At 46.1% G+C, this 19391-nt stretch overlaps 1 protein-coding gene across 7 annotated transcripts in view; it reads left to right on the forward strand.

Moving 5' to 3' along the window:
* The window catches only part of DAAM1 (dishevelled associated activator of morphogenesis 1), a 167219-nt gene that overhangs the window by 113494 nt on the left and 34334 nt on the right, over window positions 1-19391 (forward strand). For 6 of the 7 annotated variants that reach the window (XM_039536591.1, XM_039536595.1, XM_039536592.1 and 3 more), the window contains 12 exons: window positions 3864-3958; window positions 5564-5897; window positions 6610-6720; window positions 6814-6917; window positions 8232-8298; window positions 9001-9118; window positions 10086-10224; window positions 10954-11012; window positions 12410-12597; window positions 13431-13727; window positions 14004-14111; window positions 19125-19154. In XM_039536591.1, coding sequence (XP_039392525.1) covers window positions 3864-3958; window positions 5564-5897; window positions 6610-6720; window positions 6814-6917; window positions 8232-8298; window positions 9001-9118; window positions 10086-10224; window positions 10954-11012; window positions 12410-12597; window positions 13431-13727; window positions 14004-14111; window positions 19125-19154 — 1650 coding nt within the window. The remainder of the gene's footprint in view (window positions 1-3863; window positions 3959-5563; window positions 5898-6609; window positions 6721-6813; window positions 6918-8231; window positions 8299-9000; window positions 9119-10085; window positions 10225-10953; window positions 11013-12409; window positions 12598-13430; window positions 13728-14003; window positions 14112-19124; window positions 19155-19391) is intronic. The other variant, XM_039536594.1, reaches the window with a different exon arrangement.

The raw sequence follows: 19391 nt of genomic DNA on the forward strand, positions 1-19391 counted from the left end.
CTTGTGTAAATGAGAATTCTGCAAGCCACCGTCTCCCCTGGTTGAAAAGCCCCTTCTCCCTTTGCTGAAAGAAACAAATACAGGCATTTGCCTACTTGCTACCAGTCAGAGACGCTCTAGTCCTTTTGCCTGTGTGTTTGCAATTTTCCCATGGTACGGTAAGCCTAGTGTGGATAAACCGCATAATGGTGTTCCTCAGATGTGGGCACTGGGTTATGGGGTCATAAATGCCTCAACTATTCATTGTCCTGGTGTATAGAAAACACTTCAGCTGTGCTGGAGGAGATTAAATGTACCCCCACTGGATTTCAGTTGAATTTTACAGTGGATTGCTCTCATGGAGCGGTGACATCATCCATCAGACATTTCTGCAGGGCAGCTTCGTCCCTTGTAACACGGCGGTGACAGCTGTCCAATTGCATCACCAACCAGCAGGCAGCTTGAGCGGAAGCAGTAACCATTAAAAAAACCAACCTCCTCAGTGTTTTTTTCCCCCTTTGTTCACCTTTGCTTGGAGTCTCACTGGTCTCCATTTTCCTCTGTTTTGAAACAAAATCCAGGGGTCCATGAGGGGATAAGCCGATGAGTAATGTGCTGGACCAAGCTGATGCCTTTGTGGGCATCCCTGATGTATAAGTCCAGAATACTCACTGTTAACAGTAACATGTGCAAGAGAGAGACAAGCTAAATTTAACACATGTGTTTAAAACCCATTTTGTGGAGGGAGGGATAGCTCAGGGCCTGCTAAACCGAGGGTTGTGAGTTCAATCCTTAAGGGGGCTATTTAGGGATCTGGGGCAAAAATCTGTCAGGGATGGTACTTGGTCCTGCTGTGAAGGCAAGGGACTGGACTCGATGACCTTTCAAGGTCCCTTCCAGTTCTATGAGAGAGGTATAGCTCCATATTAAAAATAAAAAAATATGCAGGCTCAGGCCTGTTATGTTCAAACTCGCATACTCCTTCCTGGTGTTACCTACTCATGATTTTTATCGGGAGTCTTGTGATAATTTAGCATCTGTCTTAATGCCCCAGTTCCTGATGTTCTGTGACTTGTCTGAGAAGCTCAGCTTTGATTTTAAAAAGTAAATGTCTGGTCTTCCTGCTTGAGGAGAAAAGCTTGAAAATGGGAACTCTACAGGCTGAAAAACCAGATTGTGTGGTGGGACATCCAGTGTTTGATTTTATTTTTTATTTATTTATTTAAACCTCATCATTTTGGGGGGCCTGACTCATATTTTTTGGCTGGATTTGGCAGTACTGTGGTCACCCACATTCCTGTCCCCCGGTAAAGCAGAAGGAGTTACTATTTTACAGAGAACGATAAAGGAGGGGAGCGTCTTCTAGTGGTTAGAGCATAGGACCAGGAGTCAGGAGATTTGGCTTCTCTTTCTGGCTGTGGCCAATGTGCAAGTCATTTGGGCCTGAATCCTCAAAAGTATTTAGGCCCCTAGCTCCTTTTGAAACCAGTGTGAGTTGGGTGCCTGAATGCCTGAGGATCAGGGTCCTAGCCCCTCTCTACTTCAGTTTCCTTAGCTATTAAATGGGGGTGATCCCCCCTGAAGTCAGAGGCTTGCTGAGGGTCAAGGCATGAATATCTGGGAAGCGGTAAGCCAGCTAGATGGCTGGGATCTGGCCACCCAGGCTGGAAAGTCCGGACTGGCTTCCCCGTCAGGGTTCCTTGCCTCAGTGGGACCAGCAGGATCTGGGACAGACAGAAAAATAGCAACTGTTGAGTGGTTTATATGGAGTGAGTTTGGTAATTTCAGCCCAGTTCCCGGTGGACCGGCATTCACGTGCCCCAAGCCCCACCATGATCTACACTGATTGATTGATTGCTCCCTTGCTGGCAACGTCAGCAGAGGCCAGGGCTTGAATCGGCTGTTGAGACTGAACTACTCACTCACCTGTGCTGATATAAATGGCCTGTTCCAGTCCAGATTTGAGGCTCCATGACAGAGCTGATGGGGGAAGCCTGCCAGTAGCGATGCCTCTAGCTGTGCCTGCGCTCATAGACAAGACCATCACAAGGTTCTCAGTCTGGCAATTTTCACAACTGCTAAGCTTCACACAAGCAAAATTAAAGCTAAATAGCGTATAGACATGTGCACAGTGTATCTTTAATCCAAGGTGGGCTACTTACGATGGGATTATTTCCATGAGTATTTAGTAGGGCGTTGCTTCTCTTTTGGACCCACCATGAATGCGGAGCACCTGAAATTAAGGGTGTGTCAGCTCCAGATATTTAAGGGAATTCCACTCAGACACAAACTCTGCTACAGAGTCCTGTGGTCCATTCAGATCTGCTGACAGGGTAGTGTAGAGTGATAACCTTTATGCACGTCCCTCACCCTTACTCTGTGAAGGACTGGCTTGAACTTTTTAATCTAGAGACAGCTGTGTTGTAAACGGAGCCCATCGAGTACACGGCAGAACATCCACCCCTTATCTTATGATCAAGGAACTGCAGCTGAAGCTCCGGTGGTGAAATGGATTGGCCTTTACCCACGAGCGGAAGAGGCTTGAGCGCTCCAATGGGGAGGGAACGGGACTCTTCAGATCTGGCTCCAATTCCTGGTTCTGCCTCTAGCTTGCTGTGTGACACTTCCCTCTCTGGGTCTCTGCTGCCACTCCCATCTGTAGTCCGGTCTGTTCAGGGTACATCTGGGCTTTGTGCTGGAGGGGTCATTCCCAGCTGGAGAAGATATAACCTGCGCTAGTTTGGATCAAACTAGCATGCTAATGATAGAAGCGTCACTGCAGTGGGGTGAGCAGCAGGAGGGGTTAGCCACCCAAGTACAGGCCTAGCAACTCGGGATCCTACTCAGGGCGGCTAGCCCCTCCTGCGGCTTGCACTGCCGTGGCTACGCTTCTATTTTCAGCATGCTCATTCAGTCAGAGCTGGCGCGGGTATGTCTCCTCAAATTGGAAATTTCACTTCCAGCTCCAAGTGCAGACCTACCCTTAGATTAGATTTAAAGTCTATAAGGTCAGAAGGAACCATCACAATCATCTAGTCTGACCTCCTGCACATTGCAGGCCACAGAACTTCACCCACCCACTCCTGGAATAGACCCCTAACCTCTGGCTGTTACACTGAAGCCTTGAAATCACAATTTAAAGAGCTCAAGTTACAGAGAATCCACCATTTGCACTGTTTAAACCTACAAGTGACCTGTGCCTCAACAGAGTGTGGCCTCTTCATAGCAAGGGCAGATTCTTACAATGTGATCTCAGTTGGGGCCTCAAGGTGCTACCATAGTGCAAATTAGGAGCTAGGTTTAGATCTAAGATTCACTGCCTGTTTACGTTAAATTGCTGAGTTTGGAATGAAGTTCTTCCTGGCTACTAGACCGACAGAAAATCTGAGCTCTTTGTTCTGTGTCCATGGAGCACCTGGTACAATGGGGCCCTGGTCTATCACTGGGACTCTTATTCCTACTGCAAATAAATATTTCCTCCTAGAACATTACTGTACACACAGTTTGATGATTACTAGGTACATCTGCTCAGTGATCAGTTTGATAGAAGTTGCATAGTACAGTGGAGTCGCATCATAGGCACATTTAACTTGCACGATTTTAACTATATGCACTCAGCAAAACAAAACAAAAAAGAGAAAAATAGCAATTTAAATACTGTACCTGTAGTGCGGGCAATTCCGCCCGTCATTCCACTCAGAGTGTTTGACTGTGTGCAAATTTCGCCTTACACGCTGACTTCAGAACCTATCCCCTGCATAAGATGCGATTCCCCTGTACAACAAATGTTTTGCTATTGGAGTACCCCTTACTGTAATTATGTATTTACGCTGCTGACAGAGAGCCGAACCCTGTTGTATAAATCTGCCTTTCTCCATTTACAGAGAAAATCGCTGATAGCTTTGGAAAAAGAAGATGAGGAGGAGAGAAATAAAACAATAGAGAGTTTGAAGACGGCACTGAGGACAAAACCAATGAGGCAATTCTTTTCTCTTTCCTTGCTTTGGTGCCACTGTTTTCCAACACAGGCAGCTGCAGTTAGTCCATCCAGTAAAAATGCCCAATTGCTGAGAGTGATGCTCACTCCCATCTCCACCACAGTCTACCACAGGAATCTTAAAATAGAAATATCTGTTTATATTAATGATAGATGAGAGGCATAGTCAGTGCTGAACTTGAGACTTGGAGCTGTGGACTCCTGAACTGCAGTCTCAGCTCAGACCTTAGCTACTTTGTGGGACTACCAGCTCTCCTTCTGTCTCCTCGTCTGCAAGATATGGGGCATGATGAGCTCTACTAGGGCTGTATGGGAACCAGAATTCCCATTTCGTAGGAAATTCTGTGCTTTTGAAATTTGCTTTCACTCGAGATTGGAATGGCACTCTGAAAATTCAAATTTCCCTTGAAACATTTTTTGGGGAAAAAATTGTTTTGTGTCAATCAAAACCTTTTGTTTTGGTTTTGATTCGTTTTATATTTTGCTAAACTATAACAAAAACCTTGAAAATTATTTTGGGGAAAAAAATTGAAATGCTTCATATTGATTTTTTTCTTTCTAAATGACATTTTGCTGAAATTAACCCGTGCCCACTAACCCTTTAGATTTCATTGAATCAGTATTTTCTGGCAGAAGACTGTTTTGTTGGGAAGTTTTCAACCAACTTCAATATCTATTTCATGGGGTGTCCCTCTTGAGTATGAAAAGTTCTGTGTGGCTCCATAAAGTATTTCCACTTCACAGTGAAAAAATAGGTCATGAAACAGGGGACTAAGGTATTAGGCATTCAACTCCCACTGAAATCCAAGGGGATTTACTTCATTTCCTTAGGTGCCTTTGAAAATCCCAGCCTCTGATTTTGGGCAAAACTTTTCAAAGGTGCCCAAATGATTTAGGAGCCTAAATCACCCATTGAAAGTCAATGGGATATTGGGGCTTTAAAAATGTTCACTCTTTGGGGCTGTTCTTTCTTCCACTGAAAGGAGTGTTACTTTTGCCACCGGCTTCGGCTGGAGAGCGAGGAGACCTGGGAGTATCAAATGACCTTTCCCTGAGGGCTTGCGGTGACTGTGAGCTGGTGTAAGGCAAGCTGGGGTGGAAATCTGCAGCACACTAGTCTGCCACATGCTAACTGGCCGTGTGGACTCTGCTACCACATGCTGAACATTCCCTGGTGCGATTTGATCTGCTCCGCTTTGAAACAAGAGTGGATCAAAACGCACAGGGGCACTTTTAGTGCGCTATAGCAGGATCCAAAGGACAGTTAGTGCACGGCAAACTAGTGTGTGTTGTAGATTTACCCCCAGCTTTCCAGGCACTAATTTTGCCATCTAGACAAGCCCTCAGATTGAGATTAACCCTTTTACTGCTGGGCAGCCATCTCATCTGCCGTTGTCTGTTACCATACACTGGAATCAGCAGCATGCTCTTTGGGTGTTCATCCACTCAGCACGTGCCTTCTGCCAGGAGAGAATGCACCTGCCATACATGGCATCAGCTGAGTGAGTTAACAAATGCACTGCCGCAGTCTAATGTGTAGCTCAGGGGATTCTTTCTATTGGTTTAACGTGCTCTTCTTCGTGACAGGTTTGTAACCAGATTTATCGACTTGGATGGCTTGACGTGTATTCTGAACTTTCTGAAAAGCATGGACTATGAGACCTCGGAGTCTCGAATACATACCTCTCTCATTGGGTGTATAAAAGCACTAATGAACAACTCTCAAGGACGGGCTCATGTCCTGGCCCATCCAGAGAGTATTAATGTAATTGCTCAGAGTCTGAGCACCGAGAACATAAAGACAAAGGTGGCAGTGCTGGAAATCATGGGCGCTGTGTGCCTGGTTCCTGGGGGTCACAAAAAGGTATTGGAGGCCATGCTGCATTACCAGAAATACGCCAGCGAAAGGACTCGCTTTCAGGTACATGGGCTTTGTTTTCTCCTCATGCTTCATAAACTCCTATACTCAGGTTTACACAGCACTTGAGAGGGGAAGATTCTCTGCCCTGCCCTTCTCTGTTCCCTTTATGCTACCTGACTGGAAACTGGATGCAAGCCCCTAGCTACTCAGAGACCCCTCCTGCACCTCCTTCTCAGGGGGCACGTGGAGAGTGGGCGAGGCCAGGGCACAATGCACCTTGGCAGTCTCCAGCCAGGGGATAGCCCTTTGGGGACCATCACCAGCCAGTGCAAGTTCTGCTCTGGTATGAGCCAGGGCTGAGCAGAAAACCGGGGAATTGGAACTGTGGCTTTCCCCCGAATCCCCTTGTTTTACCTGGCAGAGGATGGATGTAGTCTTGGAGCCTGAAAATTCCCACTGTCCTGCAAACTAACTTGGTTTTGCAGCGCAAATGGAATCTTAAAGCTCCAGGACTGTAACAGCCCTGGAAGATATGATGCAACAATTCAACATTAGCAGTATATGTCGAGGCAGGGAATGTTAAGCAGCACTCTACAGCTGTAGAAGTGTGTCTCTAGCCATTTAAACCCTGTAAATGAGTTGCCATTATCAGAAGTGTGTGGGGCTCATCAGGTTTCTGGGAGCCCACAAACAAGTCATTCAAATCTTTGTGGTTTGTTGTTTCTGCGGTGCGTTTTTTCACCCTGTGGCATATCTGTCGTCTGATTGGCAGACGCTGATTAATGACTTGGATAAAAGCACGGGAAGGTATCGAGACGAAGTGAATCTAAAGACAGCCATCATGTCCTTCATAAACGCGGTCCTGAGCCAAGGGGCTGGAGTGGTAAGTTGTGTGTGGCTCTTCAGGGGGCTCTTTTAACTAGAGTTTCGGTAGAGCCACATCCTGCAACATTCACCCTTTGCCTTTTCTTTTCAGGAAAGTCTGGATTTCAGACTCCACCTTAGATATGAATTTCTAATGCTAGGAATTCAACCAGTCATTGATAAACTAAGGGAGCATGAAAATTCAACGTTAGACAGGTGAGGAAAACTATTCAATAACTTTCAGCTCATCTGCTGTATTCATCCTTTTCTTGTGTGCCAGCTTCCTCTTTTTAAGGACTCCCTCGCTGGTGCTCAGTGTGACATCCACATGTTTCTAGATTCTTTGGCTCTAAGCAGAATCCATGTAATATAACATTTGGCAAAAGTCTGCCTAACCCGCACTGAAGTTAATGGGGGTTTACTCAGCACCTGGCCCGTTGTTATGTACATTGAAAGCTTACACTTATCAGCCGTCTAGGGCCCCTCAAATGACATGAGGGAGTGCACATTGGCCGGCAGGTGCCACGGCCCTTGCTGCCCTCCCCCCCCCCCCCCCCCCCCCCCCCCACCCCGCCCCCCCCCCTCCCGCCCCCGCCCCCCCCCCCTCCCTCCACCTCCCCTGCCTCCCCCCTCTCTCCTCTCTCTCCTCGCCCCGGCGGGCCCCTCCCTCCCTCCTCCCCCCCCCCCCCCGTCTCCCTTCCTTCTCCACTTCCCCCCCGCCCCGGCCCGCCCCCCGGCCGGCTCCCCGGCCCGGCCCCCCGGCCCCGCCCGCTCCCCCCCCCCCCCCCTCCCGGCGCCGGGGCGGGGCCGGCCGCCTGTGAGCCGCGTGCGGCGGGAGCCGGCGTGGGCGGGCGCCGCAGGCGCGGCGCGGCGCGGCGCTCAGCCCGCTCCTCCCAGCCTCCCCCCCCGCCCTCGGAGGCGGGCTCAGCAGCTGGGACGGGGAGCGGAACTCGCGCCGCGAGGCTCGAGGAGGGAGGAGGGCGCGGAGGCCTTTCTCCGGGGGGCCCTGGGCCCTGCCGGGCCGGGCAAATTGCCCCCCCCCCCCCCTGGGCTCCTGGGGGGGGAGCTCCGCCGGCGGGCGAGAGCTCCAGCGCCGCATGTTTGAGACCCCTGGTCTAGGGTGAAATTCACCCCTGTGCAGAGGGCAGGCACAGGGCCTATCTTCACCCTAATTTTAAATTTTAAGTGGCATTATAGACCTTGGGAGTTTCTCCCCTAGTTTGTCAGAGCATAATTTTTCCTTCTTCCAAAGGGCTGTCAGAGAGAGAGACAGCATTACTATAATATTCTGACTGAGGTGTTCTTAAGTATTTTAGAGTGTATAGCTGACAGGCCTTACTCTGATAACTGACATTTTGCTATTACTGTTTAACCATCCTATAAATGTGTAGATATCGCTGGTATTCTCTAGAAAATCATTGCTAATTATTGATTTTGAAACCCATCAAATCAGTTGATTGCTCTTCTCTATCTTATAAGTGCTGTTTTAAATATCTGTTTTCCAAATGGTCTGTTTTTCTTCCCCACCAGGCATTTAGATTTTTTTGAAATGCTTAGAAATGAAGATGAACTGGAATTTGCCAAAAGATTTGAACTAGTATGTATGCTGCGATTGCTGCAATTTTTGATGTTTCTTTGGAATCAGCATATTGTTTTGGTTAAAATTGGGAGATGGCGGGGGGTGGGGGGGAGCCTGAATTCCGTATTGATGTTGGGCAAGCCACTTACCCCTTTTCTGCCTCTGTGTCCTCTCTGTAAAATGGGGATAATACTCGCATCAGAGAGGTTTGCAGTCTATATGGACTGATGTTTGGAAAGTGCTCTGGTATGGAAGAGGCAGCTAGTGCAATAGGATGGGATTCGGGAGGCCAGGATTCAGTTCCTAGCTCAGTTACAGGTTCCTGGTGCAACCTTCAGCAAGTCATTTAATCTGCCCTGTGCCCTGGTTTCTTCTTCCGTAATACAACTTGGAATGATGATGCTTTCTTACCTAGCCAGGGGTGTTTTGAGGATAAATTCATAAATGTTTGAGGCACTGAAATACTTTGATTGACCCATATAAGTACCTACATAGACTGATCCTAGGGTAGATTGTGCCCTACACATTTCATATTTTAGGTTATTAATTTATTTTCTAGATTATGTCTTTGGTCTTTCATGCAGTGCTGTGGCACTGAGATAGTTGGATCAGGTTCTCTTTGGCTTGTTGACCTGCCGTTGGGAGAGCTGTGAAAATGCTAAGTAGCAACACTGGGTCCATGTTTTTTATTTTTACCTTTGAGTTCGATTTGTCCCCCAGGTTCACGTAGACACGAAAAGTGCCACTCAGATGTTCGAACTGGCGAGGAAGAGGCTGACTCACACGGAAGCGTATCCGCATTTTATGTCTATCCTTCATCACTGTCTCCAAATGCCTTGTGAGTAGACAAATCCATCTGCAGCCCTTCTGGAGGGCATAAGGAATTGATGTTGCAAGTGGCTTCGTATTTCAGCCCTGCCAGAAAATCTCTGATTTCTCCTGGAGCTGAAGTAGAACAATTACTGTACACAATGCATAATACAATGTGGATACCTTTTAATTTCTTAATTTTTGGCCGCAAACTAAAGCTAGCGTGGGGAGAGGCAGACTCCTGTAGTGGGCTGAGCATTAGATTGGGAATTGGGAGACCTGACTTCTAATCCCAGATCTGCCTCTGACCTACTGTGTGATCTTGGCCAAGTCACTTTCCCTGTCTGTCTTCTCCGTTGAGGCCTGGGTTACACTTGTGGTGACGTATAGGGACCAGTGTAGCTGCATGCCGCAGCAAAAGGCAGTCTGCATCCACGCTGCGGTGTGTAGTTACATGTGCCCTGGAAAGGTTATGGTAGGGGGCGGCAGCAGGGAACTGCCAGGGCCTTTCCCCACTGCCAGGGCCTTTCCCCACTGCGGCAGAGAAAGGCTCCCACAATGGGACACGGCACTGCCAAAGATAGCAGAGTAGTCACTGGAGGCACTGCTTGGATGTGTAGAGAGCAATGTAGGGTGGACACACACCGTAAGAGTCAGGCATTTCTCCACTCACCTAAGAATGCCTGACTGTCTCCACTGCTATTTATATCCGTGCTAGTTGGGCGTGCAGTGTCTTTACTCTGCACACCGACACAAATGTGGACCTACCCTTAGATTTTAAGCTCTCTGTGCCAAAAACTCTGGGCACGTTATAATGCCTAACAGCAGCAGCTTGAGCTCAGTTGGGGCCTCTAGACACACCGCAAATAAACTTTTATTTTTACAAATGTGTGGTTGTGTGGTTCTGTTTGATGCTGTGGAAAAGCAGCTTCCAAAAACCCTTCCTTTTTTGTGTCTTTCCCTCCCACTACTACGTATTCTCTTTCTCTTTTTAGTTAAAAGAAGCGGCAACACAGTCCAGTACTGGCTACTGCTTGATAGGATTGTACAGCAAATAGTCATACAGAATGACAAAGGGCAGGACCCTGACTCCACTCCCTTGGAAAACTTTAATATTAAAAACGTCGTCCGGATGTAAGTGCATGCCCTCCTTTGGGAACCGTATGCGCAAAGGACAAGTAGTTGTCCTAATGCTGTGTTTTGACGTGGCTGTGATCTGTTAAAGCTATCAGGTTCATTCACATACTCAAGGCAGCTTTAACAATCTGCTCTTAGTTTTCCTTTAAACAGCTTAGTATTTAATAACTTGAAAGTGGACTTCGCTTTTCAGCCTTCTGTTCTTGAACCTCTGAAGTAGAGCAGGGTGAACCGTTTGCGGGGAATGATATTTAATATATTCCCTCTTCCCGTTTGTGAATTCTCTGTGGTAGACTTTAGGAATTTGTTTGTTTGAACTTACTCAATAAAATGTGCCTATGAACCAAGCTCAGCCTATGGATTGCCCATGAACTATTTCCCATAGCTATTCTTTCCTGTATTCCTTATTCATAATTTTATTTGTACGGTGATTGGCCACCTAAATTGAAGGTCATTTGTGCCTCCTGATTGAGTGACTCCAAAACCCACAGAGCTTTCAAGATGGCCATGCAAAGACTTGGCAAGCAAAGACTTGCCAGTGTGAATGTTCATGAAAACAAATAGAAGATGTTCTCAACGCCAATGAAATCAGTTTGGGATTTGCATTCAACAAATATTTGCAAATGCTATTTTGCAGTCTAAACGCAACTTTAATCTTATTTGTTGCTTCTTGTATTATTTTCTCTGTTAGATTATTTCCTAAACTTACTTTTCTATTCTTTTTAGGTTAGTTAATGAAAATGAAGTTAAACAGTGGAAAGAACAAGCAGAAAAAATGCGAAAAGGTGAATGACAAAAAAAAATATTAAATATTAAATCTAATACTTACTTACATACATACTTTAAGATAAAGTGTGTGCGTGTATATACACACTTACACACCCAGACTGGAATCTTCACTGATTTTTATCTATAGGAGTTGTCCATCTAACTAGGTGAAAACTATCCTATATCCATAGTACCTATGGCTAGAGATGGTCAAAAAATGCCAATTTATTTTTTACAAGTAATTTTGAGGAAGAAAGTCTGTTTCCAGTGAAAATGTATCCGTTTTATTATGAAAAACGGAAACCCAATGCTTTCACCTTTTTTGTTTAAAAAAAAAAAAAAAAAAGGGAATATTTAGACCAAAATACAAATTCTCTGAAGAATGTTTAGTTTTGGTTGAAACGCTGTTTTTTTGTGAGGGGAAATGTTTCAGTGGAAAAATTGAGTGTCGTGTTCTAATGTGGCATGTAAATTAAATCCATTTTAAATGCTCTGCTATCCGAGAGCACGCCTGCTCTTTCTCTCCCTTGGTACAGCAAAGTAGGTCCTGACTTTCCGAGCCCAACCATCCTGTTGTACTGTCCTGGGACCTCAGCTCTATCAGTCAATGCTCACTGCCTCTCATTCAGTTATGTGCAATTGTTTAACCCTGGCTTGAACTTGGGCTACTCCAAAGCCTGGTCTTGTGAGCAGAAGAACTAGTTCTTGCTACATTGTGGATTAGATGTTTACAGCAAAATTAATAGGATAGGTAACAGTGGGACACCTGGGCCCAGCAGGGAGGCTTATCTTGATTCAGCAAAGTACGTAAGCATGTGCCTAAGTCCCATTGACTTTAATGGGTTTAGGTGGCTAAAGTTAAGTGCTTTGCTGAATTGGGGTCTAAGTTAAGGCAAGGCAGCCCAGACTACAGTATCAGGCACAAAAGCCTGAAATATCAGTGTTAACATCCACATCAGCGGTTGAGAGTCCATGACATATGGCCGCTCCAAAGCTACTGTTCTCAGAAATACTAAGGATAAAATCCTGGCGCTATTGAAATCAATGAGAGTTTTGCCATTGACTTCAGTAGGCTCAGGATTTCACCCTGTTTGTGTATAACTTAAAAAAAGAAAAGTGCATTGGCGAGCTCCTTGTCACTATGAATGATCTATCTTAGAGTCAAACATGATGGCTAGTCCTGGCCATCGTGTTTGAGAAGGGGGTTAATGTCCTTTGCGCAAGGGGGGGAAGTAAATGGTCCTAGTTTGTCCTGTTGACTCAACAATCTTTCCTTTTCCTTGTTATTGGCTTGACTTTTTCTTTAGAAATCAAGGATTTTATGCGTGTGCGCGTGTATGTGTGTAGTTTGCCATCAGGAAGAAGGTATAGTTAAAAGTGACTTCATGGAATTTTTTGGGGTTGGGGGGGCTAGAACACAATGAGCTCCAGCAGAAATTGGAAAAGAAGGAGCGAGAGTGCGATGCCAAGACTCAGGAGAAAGAGGAGATGATGCAGACCTTAAGTAAGATGAAAGAGAAACTCGAAAAAGAGTCTACCGAGCACAAGCACGTCAAGCAACAGGTGGCAGACCTCACAGCACAGCTCCATGAGCTCAATAGGGTAAGGGCATGCGGCAGGCTTCCCATTTATGGTGCAATTCCAGATTCTCTCTCACTGCAGTAAACAGAGAATGCAGATGAAGAATTCTGGGTCCAAAACGGTCTTGAGTGTGGGAAAGGCCCAACTATGTTTGCAAGAAATCAGAGTTGTAGTTAGCTGGGGAAGGGAGAGCTTTAAACTAGCCATGGAAATAGCCTTGTTAGGTTGATGGCTATTGGCTTGTTCCTTGGTTGCCTCCCAGGTGGGTTTGTTAGATGCTCTTTTGCAGTGAAACCCATTTTGGGTCAACTGCAAGTTAAACAGGATGTGACTCCATTACAGCTTCTCCTTAGCTGAAGCTGTGGACCCGAACTTTTGGCTGTGAAAGTCCCTGGTTCAATCCCAGGTGTCCATCAAGTAGGGGGATGTAAATAGGTGCCCTTGGGGGATTCAAACTGTGAGGGGCCTCCGATGCTCAAGGCGAGCTTCTAGAGGAGGATGTAATCCCTTGGCCACCCCAACACTCTGTATCCATCCTCTGAGGATGTGAGCTGGTTACAACACGCAGCAATGAAGCCTGGCTCTTCAAGCTGTAGAGACTCGTGCCTTCCAGAAGGTCCCCAGTTCAATCTCCAATGTCTTCCGGGATGGCAGCTATCCCAATACCTTTGCCGGGAAGTGCAGGACATCCTAAACTGGTTTCCTGGTTCGTTAAGAATGTGTCAGCCCTTGACGTCCATCTTAGCTAACGGAGCCCTCTGTGATCAGCACCTGGTCTAGGTTAATGTGCATAAGGGCTAAAAATGATTGACCGTAGCCCCCTTTTGTAACTGTGCTCATGTTCTCTCTTTCAGAGGGCAATCTGTGCTACCGTTCCAGGAGGGCCTCCCTTGCCACCTGGAGCACCTGGTGGACCTTTACCTTCTCAGACTCCAGGAGCCCTTCTTCCCCCTCCTCCGCCCCCTCTGCCTGGTGGAATCCTCCCTCCACCACCCCCACCTCCTGGCGGCCCACCCCCTCCACCCGGCCCCCCTCCTCTAGGTGGGATAACCCCGCCTCCTGGAGCACCGATGGGCTCAGCCCTCAAAAAGAAAAACATCCCGCAGCCGACGAATGCCCTCAAATCCTTCAACTGGTCTAAGCTGCCTGAGGTAAGTTCTCACTGGCTGTTTAACGTGCCGCTTTCTTCTCTATAAAGAGATCATGGATCAGACCATGAAAAGATCTTGTTTTCCTAGAAAGGAAAAAAGAGTCTTGCTCCATCACTTGACCTTTGTGCAGGTATCTGGGACGAGTGACGCATGCCCGTGCGCCCTGCTCTCATAACGGAGGGCACCACATGATGCGCCACATGCCAGCCGTGTTTGAAACAGCCGATTTTGCTGTGATAAAGAAACTCAGCATCTAATAATGTTGGTGTGTTTCAGAACAAGCTGGCAGGCACCGTGTGGACTGACATTGATGATGCAAAAGTGTTTAAAATCCTTGATCTCGAAGACCTTGAAAGAACATTCTCTGCTTACCAGAGGCAGCAGGTAATGGTCGTGTGTGTGTTGCACAGATTCAGTCGCTCCGTGTCAGATGTGATCTCAGAATATACATTTTATCATTATTTCACACTAATCCCATTTTAACTTGTCAGCTCAGCTCAGTCGGTTTGCACTCCCCCTGTGCGTGCCTGTGTTTTGCATTTAAATGTTGGTTAGCTGCCTGATACAGATCTCTTCACACCGCATACACACCTGACAGCATGCTTTACAGCGTAAGCACAGGCACGTAATGAAGATGGATCACAAAAGAAATTATTGGGAATGGTTAAAAATAACACACAGATGTGGTTACAATGCAGTCATGTTTTTGGATCACTTCTAAGAGCAAATGCTTCACTTCCACATATTGGGTTGAAAATTCATGTCTGTCTCAAGCCAAAAAGATTTAGTTTTAACCACATCAGCCATGTGTGGATCTCGTTCCTTATTTTTTTTAGCAAGCCCAGGGTGAAGTTTGAGTATTAAACAAAAAGTGACACTGCAAACAAATCTCAGCTTTTAATTTCAATTTGTTATAAGCCTTGTGGGACTGATTCATCAAATAACTTCAGTACATAAGGATAGACACCTGCTTTCCTGAGTTGAGGCCATGGATGGGCAAGAGACTGAGATTTTTAACATGGTATGAGTGTCAACGGAGACTGAGAGCTGCCAAAAGAGATGGGATTGCAGGAGAATTCGTAGTGCTGGGAATAGTGAACTCTGCCTAGTCAGTTGGCCAGAATGATCAGTGGGTGTTCTGCTAGTTGCAGGTGCAGAGGGACTTTTCAGGGAACAAATGGATTCAACAGATAAACGTGCACCTTCTGTAAGGAGCTTAATTTCTTCCTGATGCTAATCCAGGTAGAGATCACCGCCAGATTAGAACAGGGCAGATGTCGAGAGTTCCCTAAGAGAAGGAAACGCAGCGAGAGTGTCTTTTGCAAACAGGTCACTAAGAGTGATTCTTTCCCCCTTGCTTTGAGTTTGACGAAGCTGCGGTTGGGTTCCATTCTTGAATTTGTAGAATCGCCTGCAAAGGGCTTTCCTGGCATGATGGAAGGTGAGAGAGGAAATAAGAAATGGAAGGGAAGCATGAACTAGAGAGCTAGTGGGGAGATTGTGTCTTTGTCCTCCTAGCCATCAGCATGAGCCAGTTAATCCACAGGTAGATTAGATACGAGACTATTACAAAGCAGAGGGTTAAAAATAATTTGTGTCTCAGCTGACAGTACAGCTGGATGAACCCTCAAATAGGTGCACGTTACAATGGCTATAGGGCCAATATGGAAGGAATATTTCAACTGCTCTGGAGAGGAGGGCTCAGGAGGGACAAAAACACCTTTTTTGGGGCAGCTGTTGGTCTGTAACTAACGCCAATGGCCTGATTGGGAGAGCAGCCCAATATAAAGATAAAGGCACAGAGCACAGGCCAAAGATGTTTAAAAGGCTCTGAATACCTCCCAGCACCAGAGCTCATAGAGGCTGGGAGTCATGACCAGCAAAACACGTTCTCCAGCACTTCTGAACAACCATTGCTGCCAAGTCTTTGGCATAGAAATGTACCTCCTGGAAGAACATCCCAGGAAAACTTCTCTGCCTGAGTAGATGGGTACTGGTGAGCGTTGAAATGTGTATAGTTCTAGCTGGAATCAAAAGGCGCTTTAAGAGAGTGAGTGAGAGAGAGGGTCAGGAATTCATCAAAGCCAAACTTTAGGTGAATGAGGAATTTGTCACCGTAAAGCAGAAGGCTGGGGAGGGGCTGGCAAAAGACATTTAAATAAGCAGCTTTGGTGGGAGGTCAGGAGAGCAGAAAGGAGTGGTCCTTTCCTGAAGGGTGTATATCTGTAGCCTGTGACTCTCAGAAGTGCTTGGGTGTATAAATGATCACCCATGACCTAGCATAGTGCATCCTTTGCATATTTCAATTAAATTGTGTTCTCAAGTGTGTGTGTGTGTGTGTACATCCCTGCACGCAGAACAATGTTGAGAACACTGAATATATATGTATTCAGCTTAAAATATTTCAAAATACTCAGCAATATTTAGAGGGATTCTATCAAGACTTTAAGAACACAAATCCCTGTTACTGGTAACACACCATTGACTAATACAGGGAAAGAGTTATTTAACATCAGTATTGCTTTTTTGCCATTAGTAGAGCATTTCAGCTGCTTCTGGCACATCACTCTGCTTGGACAGTGGAACCTACATGGATCAGCAGAACTTTCTGGTCCGCATCCACAGGGCTCTTACATCGGAGTCTCTGATCTCTCAAAGGAATGTTGTGAAATTGGAGGGGACAAATGTCAAGCCCCATCTCTGACTATATTTCCACCCTAGATGTCACATCCCCAAGTGAAGGCAATTCAGTCATCCCGCCCTGTAAGTGGCACTGTTGTGCCGATAGGAAAGAGCAATTTATGTACTTAGACTCCACTCTAGCAAAGCACTTCAGCATATGCTTAACTGTAAGCATGTGAGGAGTCTCAATGAAGTTAATGGGACAGAGCTTTTTGGTGGGTTGGCCCAAGCCTGTGGAATGAATTCTTCCAGGAACTAAGGACCATCACAAACCTCCCCACCATCCCCGCCAAGTGCAAGGTGCATGTCTTTGAGCTTGCTTTCTCTAACGTTGACATAGAGAAACATGGGCATGTGATAACTCCAAAAACAAGATACTCCGCTGCATGGAGAGGATGAGAGAACAAACACGTGACAGATGTTTAGCCACATTGCTTAGTGGTCTGCTAGAAGGTGCTCAGGAGCTGTTGAAGGGCATAGATTCCCCCTACACCTGCCTGACCACCCTCCTCCCCTCTGACACCCACCCCCACGCCCATCAGGTTACAACGCCACCCACTTAAATTTGGTCTACTCGCCCCTAAGTCATGATGGAGGAGTGGCCGGGGCCACATTTGAGCATGTGGTGCTGTGGCCTGGCCAAACAACGGTCAGGTCCTGTCCTGATCCCTGTCCTGTACCCTCCCCCCCCGTCCCCGTCCCCCCGTCCCCCCATACACACACACCGCCCACAGCCTATGGTTACTACCATGATGAGAATGGTATAAGAACCTAGATAGGGCAGGATAGAGCAGGTCCTTCAGTGCTTTTTGGGGCTGGAAGTTGAGCCCTGAAGCTAGGAAATAGTTCCTCTTTAATAAAGCAAAGTGGAGAAAGGGATCCCCTCCTTGGGGTACCAATGTAAGAAGGCGGGACCCATGCAAAAACTTTAAGATTAGAATTAAGGATTCGTGGGCACCGATTAGTTCCCTCCCTCCTCCCCCCCCAACAAAGCTGAAAGCAAGATTCAAGGTGCTACTTATGCTTCTGCTGTTCAAATACTACAAAAATGTGAAATCTGCAAAAAGGGGGCTACTACCCACGGAATGAAGAATCTGGAAACTAAGGCCCAGTCCCTAGTGGGAGCAGAAACATGCTTAGCTCCAGCGGTGTTTCAGGGTGGAGTTAGAGCATCGTAGCCCTGCTCCAGCTAGTGACAACTCTAGGTCCTTGGCACCTCTTCATTGTGAAGCTTAGTGTATTGCTGTTTGTGACAGCGAACTCTGGCACAGCAGCTGAGCAGGCAGTGACAGTGGAGTTCAGGGCAGCGTTTTGCTGATCTGCCTCTGTATTTTGGCTAGGGTGTTTTTTCCCCCCCATTGGATTAAATTTATTTCAAAACTCTAGGAAGATTTTCAGAATTCATTTTGAATCTTTATTGAAGCTAAAATCAACACTGTGGAAAGAAAAGGCTAAAACTCAGATTCATTACTAGGTGTTAGTTTAATCAATGCCCAAAACTTCTGGAGTAATTTATATAACCACTTCCCCGTTCTCCCCTCCTCTCCCCACCGCCCCATTCATGAGCTAACAAACTGATTGGCAGCTCGCCAGCCAGCAAGGACCTACAGAAAAAAGGCTTCCTTTAATATTGCTGTCGTGATGGAAATTTGTTTAGGGATTAATAATAACTTAAAACAGCCATCCAGACTGTCAGTTGCTTTCTAGCGTAACGGCCAGGAAGGAAACATGATTGTGTAGTAACTTGATTTGGAGTAAATCTAACACTGAGATATCTCATCTCAAGTCATTTTGATTCAAAAAGGTGTATTTCTGCACCTTTGAACATTGCTCCAGATTGCACATCTGTATGATGGGGGTCTTTAGAGCTGTGCAGACAGTGTGACCCCGGCATACAAATAGGGAAAGCCCATGGTGGTGGTTTCATGATAAAAGTCCAGCTGCACAGATTTGCAGCCTGGTGGAATGTGGTTGATGCTACATGGGGCGTGCCCAAGCCCACCAGATATCTGGGGAACTGCACAATGGCAAGGTTTCGTCTGGGTATGGGGAGAGTATTTCTCTAGGCCTAGGAAGGTTGCCTAGCTCCCACATAGCTTTTCCCCTGTAAGACGGTTCCTGAGCAAACACATTGCCATGGCAAATGGTAAAGTTTTGCCATTTCAAAATTTGCTCTGGAAGGAGAATCTCATTTTCGTTTCAAAGCCCTGTTTTTTCCTGGCAGATGTGTTGACATTTCACTCCTTGAAATTCCCACAAACTCATCAAAATAGCAATTTTCTCCCCAGTGTTTGCTTAACGAGCACTGGTGCTGTTGTACAGCTCTTTTTGATTCTTGCATGAAGGGATCTCAGAATTTCAGAAAGTGTGGAGGGATTCTCTACCTTCCATGTGTTGCTTTAACACCCTGTTTTAGCGTGTCGTTGCATGGTTCATTGATGAAACAAGCAGATGCCAATGCTTCCCCTGCCTGTCACTGATTTGCATGCTTTTCCCATTCGGTGCCCTTTCACTTATATTCTTTTACTGCTCAGTGCATTTTCATTTGCATTATCCATTGTCAGAATTCGTATGCCCCAGGTGCTTCTCTTGCAGTAGATACCTCTGTATTATATGTTCTTCCGGACTATGCTTTGACTCTTTTTTTTCTTTTGCTGTGACCACTGAATTGCACATGTTTTTACTGCCTTTTCCATGCTTCTGCTATGGCTGTAGGACTTCTTTGTGAACAGTAACTCCAAACAGGTAAGTGAGCTTCTGCTGAAATCTTATGTTTTTATTAACGTGATGATTTTGCTAATGTTTAGCTGGATCATTAACACAGGTTTAGCACCCTTATCTCGAAGCAGAATAGTGCTATAGGCAGTACTACTGGATATTATATTTTAATAATTGTAAAAGATTAATATTTTAATTAGAATTTTTTTAAGAAGCCACACAGCATAACCGGAGGAAGTATAGCGATAATGTAAAATTTAAAAA

The sequence above is a fragment of the Mauremys reevesii genome, linkage group 4 (genome assembly GCF_016161935.1).
Source record: "Mauremys reevesii isolate NIE-2019 linkage group 4, ASM1616193v1, whole genome shotgun sequence".
Classification (NCBI taxonomy): domain Eukaryota; kingdom Metazoa; phylum Chordata; order Testudines; family Geoemydidae; genus Mauremys; species Mauremys reevesii.